Source organism: Anomaloglossus baeobatrachus, chromosome 1 (assembly GCF_048569485.1).
Source record: "Anomaloglossus baeobatrachus isolate aAnoBae1 chromosome 1, aAnoBae1.hap1, whole genome shotgun sequence".
NCBI lineage: Eukaryota > Metazoa > Chordata > Amphibia > Anura > Aromobatidae > Anomaloglossus > Anomaloglossus baeobatrachus.
This window is the reverse complement of record NC_134353.1, coordinates 936974097-936994716: the sequence shown is the minus strand read 5'-3', so window position 1 is coordinate 936994716 and position 20620 is coordinate 936974097. Positions and strand designations below refer to the sequence as shown.

The 20620-nt window shown below is 49.7% G+C and overlaps 1 protein-coding gene across 1 annotated transcript in view; it reads left to right on the top strand.

The window, feature by feature from the left end:
* The window catches only part of SLC45A2 (solute carrier family 45 member 2), a 144204-nt gene that overhangs the window by 75664 nt on the left and 47920 nt on the right, over positions 1-20620 (top strand). Inside the window, exon 6 of the mRNA XM_075343511.1 lies at positions 4371-4576. Within this exon, the coding sequence (XP_075199626.1) occupies positions 4371-4576 (206 nt within the window). The remainder of the gene's footprint in view (positions 1-4370; positions 4577-20620) is intronic.

Here is a 20620-nt window from a genome sequence, read left to right as displayed (position 1 = left end):
GCCTAAAGATGGGGGGGCTTGGCAACCTCCACCATCAGACCGTGCAGTCTCAAAAGAGCATTGGCATTATCATGCAACTTCCTAGTCCTATGTTCTACGTGGACGTTGAAATTTTGGAGGGCGAAGTACCAACTCTGAGATACATATCTACTGTGTCGCCCAGGGTTATGGGGTACTCGGTCCTGGGCAGTGTATAACTGGGGAATGTTACTGTGGTGGCCGTTGCCCTGTCTCGTGCCCTGGGTGCTTTTTGAAAAAGGAAATATTTACAGGGGATTGTTGAATAAAGTTCACACATGACGCCACTTGTGGTGTTGCGGCTATGTAGATGGAGCCGCCACTGCGCAATGTCACTACTGGGGCTGGTGTTAGTGTCAGCCTGGATTTAGGCCCTCTGTAAGCAGGGTAGGGCCCCAGAGGGTAGGTGATGTAGATGTGTGTTGAAAGAAGGTAGGCCACATAAGGGGTTGCAGTGTAACTGGTTCCTTTACTCACAGTAAGCTGGAAACTGGTCACCCGAGGCTGGCTGGTCTTAACCGCAGGTCCCCTTAGTCCCAGTGCCGGTTTAGTGCTGGCTTCTTTTCCCTGCACCGGTCTTTGGTTGGTGGGTCCCCTTGGCTTGGAGCGGCTTGGGGTCCCCTACTGGTTGTCTTCTACAGCAGTCCGTATGACGGTAGCGGGAACCCTGTGGGGTTGGAGTCTCTGGTCCTGTGCCCGGTTCTCGCATTGCTACTGTGTCCCGAACTTCAAGGTCAGTGAGGTCCTTGATGATCCCCTCACTGTGCAGAATTTATCAGGTCTGCCTGGAGCATTTTCCTGACCTAGGATTCTGTACCCCGTTGGTGCGTAGTTCCGGGAGTCCTCCACCATACTCCACCGGCAACTAACCGCCTGGGCCCTCAGGTAACTGTTACACTTCTGTCAGTGCTTCCTCTATCTCTCACTGTCACCAACCAACTCCTGTCTCTGACTGTCTGCTATCCACCGTCTGCCCCTCCCACCTGGTCGTCTAGTGGACTGGAGTAGCTCCACCTCTAGGCGGCCATCCATTGGTCCAACCCTAGCCTGGTACCATTCTATGGGGGATTCTTGGGAAAAACAGGGATTATCTGGAATGTTGTTACCGGCACTGGTCTTCTAGGTCTATAGGGGGGTAGGCCCTGCATCCTGCTGGGGATGCAGTACCTTGTAGCTCCCTGATGGCTTCAGGGGCGCTACACTGCCATGGATCATTCATCTGGCAGCCATCTTAGACTGGATTTTTGGGACAAAATATATATTGTATGTTTTATGAAACTTGTCACCCTGGAAAAAATTAGCAGCAGTTATTGACCTGCACTGCAGATCCAACACTTGCAGCTTGCCCATTTATGCAAGGTGTGGTTTTGTGTGTTCCTGCATTTTCAACCTTTGCCTTGCAAAAGTGTCGATCCTGGCCTTAAATCAGCAGCATTTGCTTGCCAAAATGCACACAAATTTGTGCAAATTTTGCTGCTTTTTCAGATAAGGTTCTATGTTGATGAACCCTAACGGTTCTTTCTGACAATGTTAACGAAAAAGAACAAATGATAAATCCCCCGCTGGCCCAGTACCGATGCTCCGCTAGTCTCTGCCGATGCACTTGTGGATGGACCAGAGCATCCGCATTTGACCAAGAGCGGATATAAAAGGGTAGTTTGGGGAAAGTATGACCTTTTTGAACCTTTTTTTCTGTTGTTAGAGAGGATGAACAAAAAGTCAGCAAGTCTACCAGTGTTTGTTTTTTTTAATTGTGATTTGTGTGCAGGATAAATTAGTATGATCTGCTCGGATTAATACAATTATCTGCTCCCTTTCATTTTTTACATTGGTTTTACGATGCAAAGGAGTAGATGGTGACCCCTGACCAAACTTACCGCCGGTTCCTCGAGTCCCTCACCCCCCTAGATAGGTTCCTCACCTACTGTATGTGCCGAGCCGGATACCTGACCCTAGGTATCTCTTGTGCTAGGCCCTAAATAGTGAATGGATGGGATGAGCTCTTTATAAACCCCACTAAACGCTAGAGAAAACACAAGGAGGTCACACAGGGGGAAAAACATGAACTACTTATCTACAGATGACTCAGGTAGAAGTTCAGCAAAGTTTCAGCAACGACACCACAGAGGAGTACAAGCCACCTGCTTGCAACCAAGGCTTGAATGAACTAAAAAATATCACCAGCACCAGTCCAAGGAAGGAAGGGGTATTGAAGTACCAAGAGAATACTGATTATCTACAGCTGGATGGAAGGCGAGCTTCGGCTGGGTCCAAAGGGGGAGTGATTAATCCAGCAGGAAATATATCTATTACAGTGAATATTGACAGCAGGAACAATAGACCAAGGCTTGAATGAACTGAAGAATATCACCAGCACCAGTCCAGGAAAGAAGGGAGTATTTAATCCCAAGGGGAAATACAGATGATTAGCAGCTGAACGGAAGAGGAGCTCCGCTGGGTCCTAAAGGGAAAAGGATATAAACCCAGCAAAGGAGATCCCTAATACACTGAATATTTAAAGCAGGTATAATAGAAAGTCAGGGAGTATTTTGTGCAGCCAAACGCTGTGACCTTCTATTGCCAGAAACCAGATGACTGTCTGTAACCTGTGGCACACCCGTGACATAGGGTCCGTATGGTTGAAGGCCCTTTAGTAAACCTCCTTTTAAAGAATTCGATTTTAGCTCTGGTGTGCTAAAGATTAAAAACCAATTCAAATATTGTCAAGAAAAATGAAAGGTTTTGGTCTGTAAATTTGAAAACCACAAACCTTTTCAAATTTATTTTTGTTTTTCTTAAATTGGATGTGTTCATAGGTTTAAAAACATGACTTCACTATTTAACTGGGCAGCACAGTGAAGATGTTGTATTTCATGCCATTCATTTGATCTTGAGCTTTTTTTTTTTTTTTTTTTTTTTTTTTTTATTATTATTACTTTTTTTCAATCCCAACACCAGTCCATTTAATGTCAATTCCCAAGAGGCCGGCTGGCCCGGAAGCTTTGATCTTGGCTAGGAGTGAAGGAATCGGAGTTTTTAATCTCCTAGCAGTGATCCATCCTCACTAAGTGGGAAAGGTTGACTGATTCTCAGCAAGTTTCCGATGTCTCCCTCTCAAAAAAAAAATAAAAAATAAAAAAAATTCTTCAATGTAACATACCCAACCTCTTGCGACCCTTTTATATGAATTTTTTTCAAAATTTTTGTTTAAAAATTGCAGGATATGTATTATTTTGCAACTGATGTGTTATTTTTAAAAAAATGTCAGTCTTCAAATAAGGTTAATTACAATTTTAGAATTAAGTTTTCAATAAAAAAAAAATGGGATTCCACCCGGACACGTTACTCTATGGGGCCGTTCCCATCTGCGATTATTTTCTCAGCCCTAAATGGATTAAGAAAAGAGTCGCAGCATGGTACAAGTAGAATCTGATCATATTCACAAGTCTATGGGTGCGAGTGAAACATCGCACTGTACTCGGGTGACACCAGAGTGCAGTGCGATAATTGCATCAGCTGATAATGAAGGAGATAGGGAGTCGAATCCCTCCTTCTCCTCCGCAGCTGTGATTCGATTGCAGGATTGGATCACAGTGGCATGACACTTGGCTCACGCTCGCAGCACAGCGGGAGCTTCCAATCGCATCCACTGCACTCGCATCAGATGCCATGCTCTCGTGTGGCCCCAGCCTTAGATCAGAGCTGGCCAGGAGCAGGGCAAGGAAGGCGGCCCAGACATCCTCACCGTTATATGTATCTATGGGAGTAGGAACAGCTAGGGTCCCCTAGGAGCCCCGGTCCCTGGTTATCCCCTCACACCCTGTGACACGGTCTATTCTGTCTCTTCCTAGAAGCTGTGAATCCCAAGCGCTCTAATTATCAGTCCCTTAGATAACTGTATGATTGTACTCACACTTCAAAGCATCAACAGATAGTTTTAAACTCAGCCAAACGATGACTTGTAGAAAGACCAGGAGAAACGCTGTAGTTTTCTTCTAGAATCTTGTATTAAGTACAAAGTAAAGGCAGGTGAAAAGGAATAATCTGTACAGGGTTGTAGACATGTGTCTTCAGCAATGGTTCCTCTCTAGACTAAAGGAGGAAGGGAGGAGCATTCTCTACAGAAGCCAACTAAGGGAGGAACATAGGGACAAACTTAATACAGTCTAATCTACCTAGTAACAATAAAGGAATTTCCTGATAGGAGGAAAAATATGCAAAGCAAGAAATATATACAACAGGTTGTTCCCATTCATGGGACACAACACTGTCAATTCACAAATTTCGATCAATTTGAAAGTTGTATATTTTGTAGCTAATTTTACATTTTTTTTTTTTACTTCTTTTTGCAGACCTCCAGAAGGGACTTCTACCATATATTGGATTAAAGGGTCTTTACTTTGTCGGCTATCTCCTGTTTGGATTAGGAACAGGCTTCATAGGATTGTTCCCCAATGTTTACTCCACGTTGGTCCTGTGCTCGATGTTTGGGGTGATGTCGAGTACGCTGTATACGGTGCCGTTTAACCTGATCTCCGAGTACCACAGAGAAGAAGAGGTAGGTCGTAACCGGTGTCGTTTCTGAATGTTTGTGGCTTATATCGATTGTAAAAATGTATGTCTTCGAGGAGTTCTCCACATTTGTACACTACCTACATGTTAGAAGGTTTCATTAACAATGAGCTGCTGCAATCATCTGTAATCTGGGAATACGCCTGACACTAGAGTGTTTTTTCAAGGGGTTCTGTAGACCATTAGTAGGGACTTGTTTGTCTATCCTTTTGATGGTATTTGTTTAATACGTCACTATTAGATCTATTAAAACTTGAAGTATAACCTCTATATAAATGGATAGCTCTACCATTAGTGTTTACGTACTCTGTGTACCAAGATTCTTCATTGTTGTTGCTTTTATAGAGGAAAACAAAGGGTATAACCTTGGCAGAACGATTGTTATAGGTTCCAGTTGTTCTTTAGACCATTGGGAAGGACTAAGGTTATTGGTTCTGCTTTCTGTAGCTCCTCGAGTCTGTTAATAGGGCTTTTATTCATCCATTGATGTAACCTCTTCCTCCTCTTTTTTTTTATTTTTTTTTTTTCATTAAAGGCGCAAATAAAAGTTAATTTGGTGGTGCTTTATTGTGACCAATCAGGTGATTTCTGTCACGAGTGTATCAGGGATGACAGACAGTCCTGTGGTGTCCGGCAATAGAAGGTCACAGCGTTTGGCTGCGCAAAATGCTCTCTGACTTTCTATATTTAGTGTATTAGGTACAGTATCTCCTCTGCTGGGATTTAATCATTTGTTCTTTAGGACCCAGCGTAGCTCTTCTTCCATTCAGCTGCTAATCATTTGTATTTCCCCTTGGGTTTACATAATCTCATTTTCCCTGGACTTTTTCTTTTGATATTCAGTTAATTCAAGCTCTGGATGCAAGCAGTCAGCTTGCACTCATCTGTGGTATTGTTGTTGAAACTTTGCAATACTTTTACCTGCGTCATCTATAGATTTGTAGTTTAATGCATTTTTTCCGTGTCCTCCTTGTGTCTTGTTTACTGGTGTTGAAGAAGAGCTCATTCCATCCATTAACTATTTAGGGATACCTAGGCTTAGGCATCTGGCTTGGTGCAGGGTGGTGAGGGTCCCCAGGGACCAGTGGTAGGTTTGGTCAGGGGTCACCATCTCCCCCATCACCAGTCACAGGGTTTCCCTTCCCTTCCTTTTTGCCGTGCACTTGGTACTTCCCCGTATCTAGTTGTGACAGTGTTATAATCTAACCAATACAACTGTACAGTCTTGTTCTACACTCCTTATTGGAATCATATGGCGATCAGAACAGTAATCTTAGTTCATTCTTCAGACTGGAGTTGTGTAATGGTCAGAACAGTGAAATTTTTTGTTGGAGTAGCAAGTTTTTAAAATGTGTAAATTCGTGGTAAAAGCTCCTTGTAGGAGTGTGAAATCTTTGGTGGAGATGTATGATGGTCACACCGGTACTGTAGAGTAGTGAGAAGGGTCATCATGTGTAGATGTACCGCTCCGCTCCCGAGCTGCTCGGATCCGGTCCTTCTGTGGGTGGCTCCGGACCCGGGGGGTCTCACGGTCACTTCAAGTGAAAAGGGGGGTGATGGGATGGTGGATGTAGGAGTTCGTGACGCCTCCCACGGTATGTGGTGATGTTGGACACCACCGCTGCAGTTACGGGGCACCCGGGGGAGATGTTGTGCAGAAAGTTATTAACCCCTCCGTGAGCAGGGATGGTGGCCCCGTGACTCGTTGGGGTTTGGCGGTGCAGGGAGATGGGCAACCGCAGGGTGCTGGTGTACTCACTATTAGAAAACACACGAGTCTCTGGTAAACCAAGGTGATGGTGGTCGATGCCCGCAGCGGGCTGCGTTCTGGTTCCCCCACCTGGCTGATGGTCTCTGTCTTTCTCCTGCACCTGTTTTAGTATGATGGACTGCCTGTGCTTGCAACTTCAGGAGTCCGCTGCCAGCTAAGTGTCGCCTAAGGAGCCCTTTGCCTGCAGACGCTGGCCCGTGGGATCCCTGAGCCGTGGCGGTGGCCTACTATCCCCCTCGGTGGGCTGTTTCCTTCAATCGGGACCCTGGGTAGGACAGGACCTCTAGTCCTGGCCGAAAACAGTTAATTAACCAGTTTCAGTCGATTCTGGACCTAGCTTCAGGGTCTGAGTACCCCCCTGTGTGCTCCGGTTTCCGAGTCGGTTCCCCGAGTCGGTACCGGCGGGCTACAACCCTGTCCCGGTCCACCTCGGTTCCACCGAGCCGTCTTCCCGCCTCCTGCAGACGGAGATCGCCGTTTGCCTCCTAGCCAAAGGCACCAGGGCTCCTACCCTGGTACCTGTCAGTTTGCCCCAGGCCCAGACACAGGCCTGACCACCACTCTCCTACAACTCTAAACTGAACTGACTTTTCCCCGCCCCGGGCTGTCTAAGACTCCTCGGTGGGCGTCTTCCAACTGCCTGGTTCCGCTCCCTGGTGTGTCTATCAAGCCCTGAGGGGGTGACTAGGGTTTTAAGGTTGGCTGTGTGTTACCTGTGAGGGTAGGGTGTAATGCGGGGCCCTATTTGTGACTACCTGGCCCGGCCAGGGCGTCACATAGAGATGAGCAGACCCATGGAAGTTTGGTTCGGTGGGTGCAGCTGGACTTTAGATAAAGTTCGGTTTGGGACTTGGACTTGATTTGAACCCCAATGGAAGTCACTGATTGGGCAGTTTGGGTCTCCATCCACATACAGCCAGCCATAGACAGATCACTTCCGGAGGTGGGTGGATGGGGTTTCAAGTGGCTCACATTGGGCTGAGCACTGAGGATACCCAAGCTGTTGTGAATGTTAGTTATGTTTTGGCTGCTGGGAGGCTCCCTCTGGTGGCCAGGAATGGTTTGGACTTGGACCAGGTGGTTGTGCAGTGGGTGTTTCCTTTGCTGACTCTCTGCTTATTTAAGTCCTGGTCTAATTGCAGGCTGTTGCCGGATGTCAGTTGTTCTTTGTATCTCCAGCCTGCTTAATCCTGCTTTACACCACGTCTACTCCAGATAAGTTCTTGCTCTTTATTTATTGCCTGGTTCTTTTGCTTATCTGGGTTTGTCATTTGTTGTGGTTGGTTTCAGTTTATTTCCTTCCAGGGATTTTTCCCCTCAGTGGATTGTTGAGGAACTCCCTGCAGTTCTGTGTGGAGTATAGCTCCTTTGGGTCCATGTGTTTGTGGCTTGTTGAATTTGTTATAATTCTTGTTTTCTGTTCATTGGTATGACAAGGGCACCTGGTATAGGACGGAGTTCAGATCGAGCGATCTGAGGGCCTTTTTGTACTAATAGGAAGTTGGTATTTTGCAGGGTTTTTTTTCTGGCCACCATCAGTCCCTTTCCTGTCCTTTCCTATTTTAGTCAGCGGGGGCCTTACCTTTTGCTAATCCTGTCATCTACCTGTGTATTGTGTTTTTCCTATATCACCGCAGTCTTTGAATGTGGGGGGCTTGCTATTCTTGTCTATTTTCTGAGGCACAGAGTTATTCATCTTTCCTACCTTTAGGATAGTTAGTTCTCTGGCTGGGTTCGCGGTGCACAGGATGTTAGTTCACCCCTCGGCTACTTCTAGTTGTGATGGTTAGTAAGAGGATGGCGGCCAGATTAGTTGCCAATGCTCTTGTCACCTTTTGCCAATGATTTGTGGTGGTCTTCCATGGTTCCGATCATAACACCAAGCACAGCGATGCCCGCATGAGTGGTTTGCATGTGTAAAGGGCCCAAACTCTGAACCCAAACTCTGTTTTTTGACAAAAGTCTGTGTTCACTATGAACACCGAACCTCAAGTTTGCTCATCTCTAGTCATTTGTAAAAACAAAAAGCCAAAATAAAGAATTCCAAACCATACGTGGCTTGATTCGAAAGGAGACACCAAGAGTATAGCGATACTGTTTGAACATTTCTGGCGCTAGTAGGAAAGCTCGTATTCTGCTGATGTCTTCAGCATTTTGTGTATCTATTGGTCTCATCAAATGGAGAAATTCTACTCCAGTCTTTCGCGCTGGGTTATATTTCTAAAAATAAATTAGTTTTTTCCGCAAGGATTGTAGGATCCTTCCGCCAGAATTTTGGCTAATTAAGAAGCCTATGTCTACGTTGAGTGAAGTTTCCTTTCTGCTTCTTGGTCTTCAAACACTGATTTTCCTTAAATACCATGAGTTGAACTTTAGGGTTTCAAGTTTTTCCCCTTTTATGAAAATGATCACAAGCGGTGATCCCTCCCTATGGGTATTTTTCTATTTTAATCTTTTACTGGTGCTGTCATCGGTGAAAGGAAAAAAAAAGTCATTATTTACGGTAATGATGTTTCCGGAACCCATGACAGACCCTACTAATTCTCTCCGTTTGGCTTGTAATTTGTGTTCTCTTTAGCTTTGGCAGACGCATTCGTAATGATGATTTCTATTATCGAGTTTATTTTATGTGGTCAACTTCTCTGGAAAATAGGAAGTTGGACCTGGCACGTGTACAAAGTCATAAGTGATCCGACTTATGACTACGGACTCTTTTTGCTTTTAATACTCCAGTCCGAAACGCGTCAAGCTTTCCATGTTCTTTTTTGACCCTGCATTTGGTGTGTTTGTGTTTTAAACTATTTCAATTCAAGTAGATTTTTTTTACCATTTGTACATGTGCCGGGTCCAACTTCCTCCTTCTCCTCTAGACTCCTCTCTGAGCTGAATTGGACAGCACAGCGGACCACGTTGCACTCCTGCAGGGTCACCATGCACAGATACAGGTGAGCTGAACATATACCTTTCCTTTGGAAAATACCCTGTAAACCAACAACGCAGGGAGAGGTTGTCATGGGGTGTGATGAGATAACCGGGGACCGGGATTCCTAAACTGGCCCTCAGGTTAGGGGATCCCGAGCTGTGCCTCATCCCAAAGATACGTGTAATTGTGACAATGTCTGGGCCGCCTTCCTTACCCTGCTCCTTAACAGTACTGATCTAAAACCCCCTTTCCCTCACCCCAAGTGAAAGCTATGACAGGAGTGCTAGAACCAACAGATAAGGACAAACAGGGGAAACCAAAACTCGATCACTCAGCACGCTCACACAGAGGTATTAGACAGCAAGTGATAAGGAGGAAAAGGAGCATGGTGGAAACAACAAAACGGGGAAGAATGCCATAACACCACGCACAAAGCAATACAATCATCAGAGGACTGGATACAACAGCTCATGACTGGTGTAGCAAAAGCTATTGTCGGCATAGGAAGACGGATTCCACTATCTTAAAAAGACGGGGAGTAGCTGTAATGGGTCTTCCACAACATGTGATCCTCGAGGTAAGCAGCAGGTCATAAAAAATTAACTTCTGCTAGTTTGATCACTAATGAGCACATCTGGCCAATGCCCGAGCCTGCCTGTGCAACTCAGAAGCACCAGAGAAACCTCAGTGTGGAGTGTTAATCTGTCATGTGAATAGCGTCTAATGACTCCATGACACTCGGGTTGTGAGCCAAACCCCATGTGATATAGGGTGTTGGCTTATATTTTGCTCTAGCCCTCTGTATATACACGCACCCGACATCCACCGTACATGTAGAGTGGATGTCAGGAAGAGGTTGGCTTCCCTACAGTGCCTCCATGGGAGAAATGAAGTATTACAGTGCCAGGACATCCACAAGGAACACATATGTGGCATATTACAGTACCAGCATGGCGGATGAGATGTTCCTGGATAGCTGGTTGCTGATAGAATTTCTGCACCGGATACGCCGCGTGTGCATTTACCATGAATTTACAGCCTTCAACATCTGCAGATTGTAATATGTGAATGTAAATTTTTCTTTCTGAATTATTAAATTTTAAATTAAAGGAATTTTCCTGGATTTTTGTCAGATATTTTGGCCTGATCTGACACCCCGTTGTCAGTATGTGAGCCGCCTCTCCTCCGCTCCGGACTCGTTCACCGGTGCAGCTATCTCCTTCCATTAGCTTTGGTTCCTCTCCCGTCTTTCATCTGCCGTCCCACAGGAGCATCCTTACCCCGAGATCCACAGACAGGTCCGCAGATGAGATTAGCATTTAGAGTACTGAAAATGAAATAATTCTGTTTAATCCTCCATCCAGTTATTATGTCTACAGATAGCAGCGAGCAGATGTCACCGCTCCTGCCAAATGCAATGAATACAGGGGGTTGGTGGAAAAGGATAAAACGAGGCGCGCAGGCTATCTGCAGAATATGGATGGAGATCGTCCACCGCTGGTGTCTGTGCATGGACAAAATTACCTGGAGATAAAAGGTGGACGTCTCATCAGATGGATATTTAGTGATGATTTGCTATTAACTAGAGATGAGAGAATCTTTTGAAACTTAAACTTTGCTGAATTTTGCCAGGTAATCGAAAGCATCCAAATATGCTGAAAAGGCGTGAAAGTGACAGCATTGTTAGCGCTCCATGAGCCCACTAACCAAGCAAGGAGCCGCAGAAGAGTCATTTGTTCTTGCTGCAGAGGCCCTTCCCGCCTCAGGGCCCCAGAGGCCCTCCCCGCCTCAGAGGCCCTCCCCGCCTCAGGGCCGCAGAGGCCCTCCCCGCCTCAGGGCCGCAGAGGCCCTCCCCGCCTCAGGGCCGCAGAGGCCCTCCCCGCCTCAGGGCCGCAGAGGCCCTCCCCGCCTCAGGGCCGCATGTGTAATATATCGTTAAAATGAAAAAAGAAAAAAAAATCGAAAGCATCCAAATATGCTGAAAAGGCGTGAAAGTGACAGCATTGTCAGCGCTCCATGAGCCCACTAACCAAACAAGGAGCCGCAGAAGAGTCATTTGTTCTTGCTGCAGAGGCCCTCCCCGCCTCAGGGCCGCAGAGGCCCTTCCCGCTTCAGAGGCCCTCCCCGCCTCAGGGCCGCAGAGGCCCTCCCCGCCTCAGGGCCGCAGAGGCCCTCCCCGCCTCAGGGCCGCAGAGGCCCTCCCCGCCTCAGGGCCGCAGAGGCCCTCCCCGCCTCAGGGCCGCAGAGGCCCTCCCCGCCGCAGGGACGCAGAGGCCCTCCCCGCCGCAGGGACGCAGAGACCCTCCCCTCCTCAGGGACGCATGTGATATATATAGTTAAAATGAAAAAAAAAAAAAAAACCTTACATTTTTTATCTGAAGAGTCAAAAAAAGATATAAAGAACATTGGGTATCACTGCGTCCGTAAATGTCTGATCTATCAGAATATGAAATAATTTGACCCACAGGGTAAATTCTGTTAAGACAAAAATAATTGCTGATTTTTTTTTTTTGATTTTTTTTTTTGTGGGGTAGGGGGATATTCAACCTCCGCAAAAAAATGCAATAAAAACATTGTAAGTATCAATAAAAACTACAGTAAACAAACTAACACTGCAGAGAAAAATAACAGTTATGGCTTTACTGGGAAACGATGACACTAACCAATTTTTTTTTTTCTTTTTTTATATATAAAGTTCTGATTTTTTTAAACCCAGTAAAATATATATATATATATACAAGCTTGATATCGCTGTAACTGTACTGAACTCTAGAATCAAGGTGTCTGGTCATTTTTAATGAACTGTGAATGTCATTGAAAATGAACCTTTCATAAGAAAAATGATGTCAACGTAGCACGTCTTGGGAATGTCACAGTGGTGGCCGTTACCCGGTTACGTGCCCTTTTTGTAATGGGGATATTTACAGGGGATTGGTGAATAGAGTTTATTCATGACATCACTTGCGGTGTTGCGGCTAAGTGTAGGGAGCCGCCGCTGCAGAATGTCTCTACTGGGGCTGGTGGTATTAGCAGCTAGTATTGTTACATCTCGTGGCTCTCCTGAGGCAAGGACTGAGGCAGTCTCCCATTCCTTGCCTGCCACGAGCACTCCTGCTCAGCAGCGCCGAAGGTCTGCCAGACTGCGCAGTGTGCAGGAGATACCTTCTCAGAGAGGCAGCAGAAGGGTGACACCTAGTGGTTCTCCTGTTACAAGGAGTGAAGCGGTCTCCCATTCCTGGCCTGCCGCAGACTCTCCTGCTCAGCAGCCCCGAAGGTCTGCGAGGCTGCGCAATGTGCAGAGGTTTACTGCTCAGGGAAGCAGTGAGATTCCCGTTATCTCTGCACATTGTGAGACCGAGGATCCCGCCTCTATTTCCCAGAGGCAGGAGGGTGAGCATGTGCAATGCGTGGTGGGTCCTGATTCACTCACTGACGTCACACGGCTTGATGACAAGGCTGGTGACGTGGTCAATCCTGACTGGCCAGGCTGGGACGTCGTGGACCCTGGTTGGGTCAAGTCCGTCAACTCCGCCTCACGCCCGCCCTCGGGTGGAGCTGCACCTCCTTAAAAGCTCCCCCTGCCATCATGGCGGCGCGCGACCGTCCTTCTATGTTTGGATGTCTGGCAGCGTGCTGCCACGCCACTGCTCAGGCATTACTGTCTCTTGTGGGCTTGGCCCTTGCTGCTCCGGCAGTACCTCGTTTGCAGGCCGTGTTCCTGCCTTGCTGCTCCGGCAGTACCCCCGTCAACAGGCCGTGTTCCTGTCCCAGGTGAGCTCCTCAAGTCTCCATTGGACTCACCTGCTTATTGAAAGCACACGTGCGTGGGCACCTCTGTGCTACCCTCGTGCCATATTCTCGTGACTTCCACTGGCACACGTGCGTGGGCACCTCTGTGCTTCCCCGTGCAACAGGTACACCGAGACGTGAGATCTGTGCCATACAACCCTCACGGGTTAGGGCAGATCGGTGTACATAGATAGTCTGTGACATTCCAGACGATCGCTAGCAGCAACCCGCTCACTCTTCACCCACCATAGCGGCGGTCCCTTACACCGCACAGTGGACCTTGACCGGCGGAAGCAGTCCATTTCCCATCTTGGCACGCTTCCCCGGGTCCCCCTCGTAACATTACGGTCGCGCCAAAGGTCTGGCTATGGCTGAAGAGCAGCAGCAGTTGCTGCGTTATGTGCAGCAGTTGGAGTCACGATTGGCAGCAGTGGAGCAGTCTTCCTCCGATAAGACTACTCTGACGACAGTCGCCACCCAGGCGGCTACCCAGGCTGTGCTATTGGGCGGAAGGTCTCCTCGCCTTGCGCTTCCAGAGCGCTTTAGCGGCAACAGCTCTGAGTGCCGTGGTTTTATAAACCAGGTTACCACCTACTTAGAGCTGTCCGCGACTCTTTACGCTACCGAGAAGGCGAAGGTAGCCTTCGTCCAGTCCCTGCTCACAGGGAGAGCGCTGAAGTGGTCCACGCCGTTGTGGGAGCGCGGAGATCGTGTGGTGAATAACTTAGCAGCTTATCTTGGGGCCATGAGAATGGTGTTCCTCGGGCCTCAAGTCACCCACGATTCCGCGCTGCGCCTCCTACGACTTCGGCAAGGGTCTGCTTCAGTCGGGGACTTTGCTGTACACTTTAGGACACTGGCCGCAGAGCTGGACTGGCCGGATAAGGTCCTTGTCCCTGTGTTTTGGGAGGGCCTGGCAGGGTTTGTCAAAGACGCACTGGCCACACGTGAGGTGCCTGCCACTTTAGAGTCCTTGATTCAGGTTGCCTCTCGCATAGACATCCGCCAGGCGGAGCGAAGGCTCGAGGTCTCTTCAGCACCCACGTCTTCTCGGCCTAAAAAGCGTCTGACTCCCGTCTTCCATCAGACAGGTCCCCCAGCCAGTCCTGTAGGCGACTCCGTGGAGTCAATGGAGGTGTCCAAGGTGGTCTCCTCTGCCCCAGGTTCTCGGTCTTGTGTCATCTGCTTTTCCTGTGGGCAGAGGGGACACATAGCTACCCGATGTCCCAAACCGTCGGGAAAAGACAGCGTCTAGTTTCTATCAGAGGGGGGACTCTAGACGCTACTTCTCCCTCTAGGTTGACTATCAGCGCCCAGTTGCAGTTCGGCACTACTCTCTTCTCTGCCCTGGCTTGCTTGGACTCAGGCGCTGAAGGCAATTTCATCTCGACCTCCCTGGCAACCCGATACTCAGTTCCCCTGGTTCTGTTGCCCAAGCCACTCAGGGTCCGGGTAGTCGACGGGTCCATACTACTCGATCCTATCACCCAGATCACCATCCCTCTCAGGATGGATGTACCACCGGGACACCATGAGCAGGTGTCCTTCCTGGTGCTTCCAGGGGGGACGGATGAGATCCTACTGGGCCTTCCCTGGTTGAGACAGCATGCTCCTATACTCAACTGGGCAACAGGGGAGATCTCATCCTGGGCAGGATCCTGTAGAGAGCACCTCGTGACTACCGAACCACCCGCTACCATTAGGTCGGTTGGGTCCTCAGGGAATACTGAGGGGCCGGGTTTACCGACACCTTATGAGGCCTACAGGGATGTCTTTTCCAAAAGGGCCGCAGATACTCTTCCTCCCCACCGGCCATATGATTGCCGAATAGACCTGAAGCCAGGCTCCGAGCCCCCTAGGGGCAGAGTGTATCCACTCTCTGCTCCAGAGACGGAGGCTATGTCCAAATATATTCAGGACAGCCTGGCGAAGGGGTTCATTCGCAAGTCTATTTCACCGGCTGGTGCAGGGTTCTTTTTTGTGCAGAAGAAGGAAGGGGATCTGCGCCCCTGTATCGATTACAGGGGATTAAATGCAATCACAATCAAGAACAAATACCCTTTGCCCCTCATTACTGAGCTATTTGATCGATTCCGCGGGGCAAAGGTCTTCACAAAGCTGGATCTGCGCGGGGCGTATAATCTAGTGCGAGTCCGAAAGGGCGATGAGTGGAAGACCGCCTTTAACACCAGGGACGGTCACTACGAGTATCTAGTAATGCCCTTCGGACTCTGCAATGCCCCCGCCGTATTTCAAGACTTTGTGAATGACATTTTCCGGGATTTGTATCTTTCCGTGGTTGCATACCTGGATGACATTCTTATCTTCTCCCCCGATCTTACCACCCATCGGAGGGATGTCATCCGAGTACTTAAGAGGCTCCGCACCCATTCGTTATATGCTAAGCTGGAAAAGTGCGTTTTTGAACAGGAATCCTTGCCGTTCCTGGGGTACATAGTGTCCAGTCAGGGGTTAGCAATGGATCCGGGGAAGTTGGAGACAGTGATGAACTGGCCTGAGCCCCGCTCGCTGAAGGTGATCCAGCGATTCTTGGGGTTTATCAATTATTATCGCCAGTTCATTCCCAACTTCTCGACGGTGGCAGCACCCATCATTGCCCTTACCCGCAAGGGCGCTAATCCCAAAGCATGGACACGGGAAACGGTAGAGGCATTTCACACTCTCAAAACTCACTTCTCCAGAGCTCCCATCCTTCATCGTCCAGACATCTCCAAACCCTTCCTACTGGAGGTAGACGCCTCTTCGGTCGGTGCAGGTGCAGTCCTGTACCAGAAAAACGAACGAGGAAGGAAACATCCGTGTTTCTTTTTCTCCAAGACCTTTTCTCCGGCCGAGAGGAACTACTCCATAGGGGATAGGGAGTTACTGGCGATGAAACTAGCATTCCAGGAATGGTGGCATCTCCTGGAGGGTGCGAAGCATCCATTTGAGGTTTTTTCTGACCACAAAAACCTCACATACCTCCAGACAGCACAACGCCTGAACCCAAGGCAGGCCCGTTGGTCTTTATTCTTCTCCCGGTTCCGCTTTATTATCCGCCACCTGGCCGGTGAGAAGAACGTACGGGCCGATGCCTTGTCACGTTGTATGGTTGTGTTGGAGGAGGACGAGGAGGAGCCTCGTCTTATACTACCCCCGGACAGCTTGAGGATGGTCACTCCCACTTCTTTGGACCAGGTGCCACCTGGCAAAACCCTCGTTCCCCCTGAACTACGGAACGAGGTGCTATCGTGGGCCCATGCCTCCAAGGTCGGGGGTCACTTCGGGGTCAAAAGGACCAGAGACCTGGTGACCAGGCATTATTGGTGGCCGAGACTACCCCAGGACATACAGGAATATGTGGGAGCCTGTATGTCGTGTGCTCGCAATAAGCCGTCCCGGCAGAGACCGGCAGGTCTTCTTCACCCACTGCCAGTGCCGGATCGTCCCTGGGAAGTGGTAGGGATGGACTTCCTGGGAGATCTGCCCAAATCAGCAGGGCACAGGGTCGTATGGGTCATCACGGACCACTTCTCTAAAATGGTCCACTTGGTGCCTCTCCCACGACTCCCGACGTCACGTGCTCTCGCCACCTTGTTCATTCGGCATGTATTTAGGTTGCATGGCATGCCTGACAAGGTGGTGAGCGACCGGGGTCCCCAGTTCGCGTCTCGCTTCTGGAGAGAGCTCTGTAAGCTCCTGCAGATAGAGCTGAACATCTCCTCCGCATACCATCCCGAGACCAATGGACTAGTGGAGAGGACTAATCAGACCTTGGTAACTTACCTCCGCCATTTTATATCCGCGCACCACGACAACTGGGCTAACCTCCTTCCTTGGGCCGAATTTGCCATTAACAATTCGGTCCATGAATCCTCTGGCCAGACTCCGTTCCTACTCAATAACGGACAACATCCCAGAATCCCGGTTCCGATGCCCATTACGTCACCCGATACTAGAGTGGAGGATTGGGCTACCAAGGCCCGGGAGATCTGGGATGACACCCAAGAGGCTCTTAAAAGGGCTAAAGACCGGATGGTGACAACGGCTGATGTTCGCCGCCGCCCTGCACCATCCTTCGCCCCTGGTGACCTAGTATGGCTGTCCTCTAAGAATGTTAACCTACGGGTACAGGCAGCCAAATTCGCCCCTAGGTATCTGGGTCCGTTTAAAGTACTACAGCAGGTAAACCCAGTGGCATACCGACTCCAGCTCCCTCCACGCTGGGCTATAGCCAACACCTTTCACGTGTCCCTCCTGAAACCCGTACGACTTAATAAATTCTCGGGGTCCCTGCCAGCTCAAACCAACTCCCCGTCCGACGACCCTGAGGTGGCAAAACTTGTGGAGACAAAAGTCATACAGGGCAAGAGGTACTACCTCGTGGAGTGGGCCGGCCGTGGTCCGGAGCATAGATCCTGGGAGTTGGAGGATCATATCCGCGCCCCGGGTTTGATAGCGGCCTTCGAGCACGGACAGGGGGGGGGGGGCCATGTTACATCTTGTGGCTCTCCTGAGGCAAGGACTGAGGCAGTCTCCCATTCCTTGCCTGCCACGAGCACTCCTGCTCAGCAGCGCCGAAGGTCTGCCAGACTGCGCAGTGTGCAGGAGATACCTTCTCAGAGAGGCAGCAGAAGGGTGACACCTAGTGGTTCTCCTGTTACAAGGAGTGAAGCGGTCTCCCATTCCTGGCCTGCCGCAGACTCTCCTGCTCAGCGGCCCCGAAGGTCTGCGAGGCTGCGCAATGTGCAGAGGTTTACTGCTCAGGGAAGCAGTGAGATTCCCGTTATCTCTGCACATTGTGAGACCGAGGATCCCGCCTCTATTTCCCAGAGGCAGGAGGGTGAGCATGTGCAATGCGTGGTGGGTCCTGATTCGCTCACTGACGTCACACGGCTTGATGACAAGGCTGGTGACGTGGTCAATCCTGACTGGCCAGGCTGGGACGTCGTGGACCCTGATTGGGTCAAGTCCGTCAACTCCGCCTCACGCCCGCCCTCGGGTGGAGCTGCACCTCCTTAAAAGCTCCCCCTGCCATCATGGCGGCGCGCGACCGTCCTTCTATGTTTGGATGTCTGGCAGCGTGCTGCCACGCCACTGCTCAGGCATTACTGTCTCTTGTGGGCTTGGCCCTTGCTGCTCCGGCAGTACCTCGTTTGCAGGCCGTGTTCCTGCCTTGCTGCTCCGGCAGTACCCCCGTCAACAGGCCGTGTTCCTGTCCCAGGTGAGCTCCTCAAGTCTCCATTGGACTCACCTGCTTATTGAAAGCACACGTGCGTGGGCACCTCTGTGCTACCCTCGTGCCATATTCTCGTGACTTCCACTGGCACACGTGCGTGGGCACCTCTGTGCTTCCCCGTGCAACAGGTACACCGAGACGTGAGATCTGTGCCATACAACCCTCACGGGTTAGGGCAGATCGGTGTACATAGATAGTCTGTGACATTCCAGACGATCGCTAGCAGCAACCCGCTCACTCTTCACCCACCATAGCGGCGGTCCCTTACACCGCACAGTGGACCTTGACCGGCGGAAGCAGTCCATTTCCCATCTTGGCACGCTTCCCCGGGTCCCCCTCGTAACATAGTATGGTAGTCCCTCCACAAGGAGGGATTTGCCCCAGCAGGTGTATGGTGCGGGGGGGTGTCGGAAGAAGGGAGTCCAGACTGGTATTCAGTGCAACTGGTTTATTCACTTGGGATGTTAACTGGTTGCCCGAGGCTGGCTGGTTACGCCTCCAGGTCCCCTTCAACCCAGTGCCAGTCTGGTTCTCTAGTACATTCCTCCCCTGCACCTGTCTCTGGTAAGTGGGTCCCCATGGTATGGAACACTGGGGGTCCCCGGTCTGTGGTTTGTCCACTTCTGTCCGCCTGACGGTAGCGTGAACCCTGTGGGGTTGGAGACTCTGGTCCTCTCCCCAGGTCTCCCTTTGCTGTGCAGTTGTTAACAGGTCGGCTTGAAGCTCTTTCCTGTCCTAGGGTCCTGTACCCCGTTGGTGCGTAGTTCCGGGAATACTCCACCGTACTCCACCGGCAACCACTTTTCCTGGGTACCAGGTCACCGTCAACCCGAGTCAGGATGTTGCTCAGTCACACCTTCACACTTCACTGTCTGACACTTTTCTAACTGTGTTTGCTCTCTTTCACTGCAGACTCCTTTCTGACTACTGTCTTCCTGAGTCCTGACTCTCCACAGTCTGCCCCTCCCACCTGGTCAACTAGTGGACTGGAGTGGCTCCACCTCTAGGCGGCCATCAATTGGTTCCACCCTAGCTAAGTACCATTGTATGGGGGAATGTTGGGGAAAACTGTGATTACCTGGGTTTTTGGTGTTACTGGCACTGGGGTTCTGGGTATGTTCGGTGCTCAGCCCTATGCAAGCTGCTTGCAGTGTTTGAATGGCACGCACTGGGGGTAACAACAGCGTGATCAGATGTAGTGTGCACCCCCTAAAAAAAAATGGAAACCTCCCTTAACCTCTGAAAGTATTCTGCTTATGGCTGGCTGTATGTGGGTGGAGACTCGAACTTCCAATTAGTAACTTCCATTGGGATTCAGGCCAAGTTCAAACCAGCGGAGGTTTGGTTTGACTGCAGCCGTCTGTTACATCCCCACCAGAGTCCGCTCCTGCGACTTCTGGTTCGATCACCAGGCGGTGCTGTGTTCCCGCTGTGGATAGTGCTGGTGATAGGAGAGGAGTCGGTGCCAGTGGCTCTGGTGGGTGCAGGCTCCGCTCATCCACTAAGCTGGGTTTCCCCGGTACCTGCAGTACCACTGGCTGACTGTAGGTGGCATGTGTCTTCCAGCTGAAGTTACCATCATTCAGCCTCAGCCAATGGGAAGACATCACACCCTTTTTATTCCCCTCTTGTCTGCTGGTGTCTGCCAGAGATAGTTCTGTATTCCTGGTTCCCGTGCTATTTTGTGATTCCAGTATTTTGACCTCTGCCTGTTCTCTGACTACCCTCCTGCCTGCTGTTTTTGTACCTCGCTACCCGATCCAGATTTGACCTCTGCCTGGTTTCCGGACTACGTCCTTGTCTGCCTGATTCTGTCCTTGGTCTGCATTTCCTGGTTTGACCCTGCCTGACGATTACTCTCATCGGACTGCAGCCTTCCACAGGTAGTGATCTCCAGGGCCCTGTGTAATTCCAAATCCCTGTAAAGGGGTTAAAGGGTTTCACAATTCTCAGGGTCCTGCTTTGTGAGCCGCTCTCCTCTAACCTGTTCATTACAGCCAGTCTGACTCTGTGGTTCCAGGCAGGCGTTACACCGTTGAACCGAACATCCATGGGTTTGCTCATCTCTAGCTATCAGTTACCTGATCCATTTTCCATAGACTCCCATATTAAAAAACAGATCCTGCAAAAATACATTTTTTTCAAAACAGACAAAAAGGAGTGTTTTCACCACTTTTTTGGCCAGCGTATTGCTCCTGGATCCGTCCTAATGGATGATTACTGGTCATGTGAACTTAGCCTTACAAACTAGATCCGTGAGAACTTCTGGCACAAGAAATATGGACAGATTTACAATACACGTTGCTTC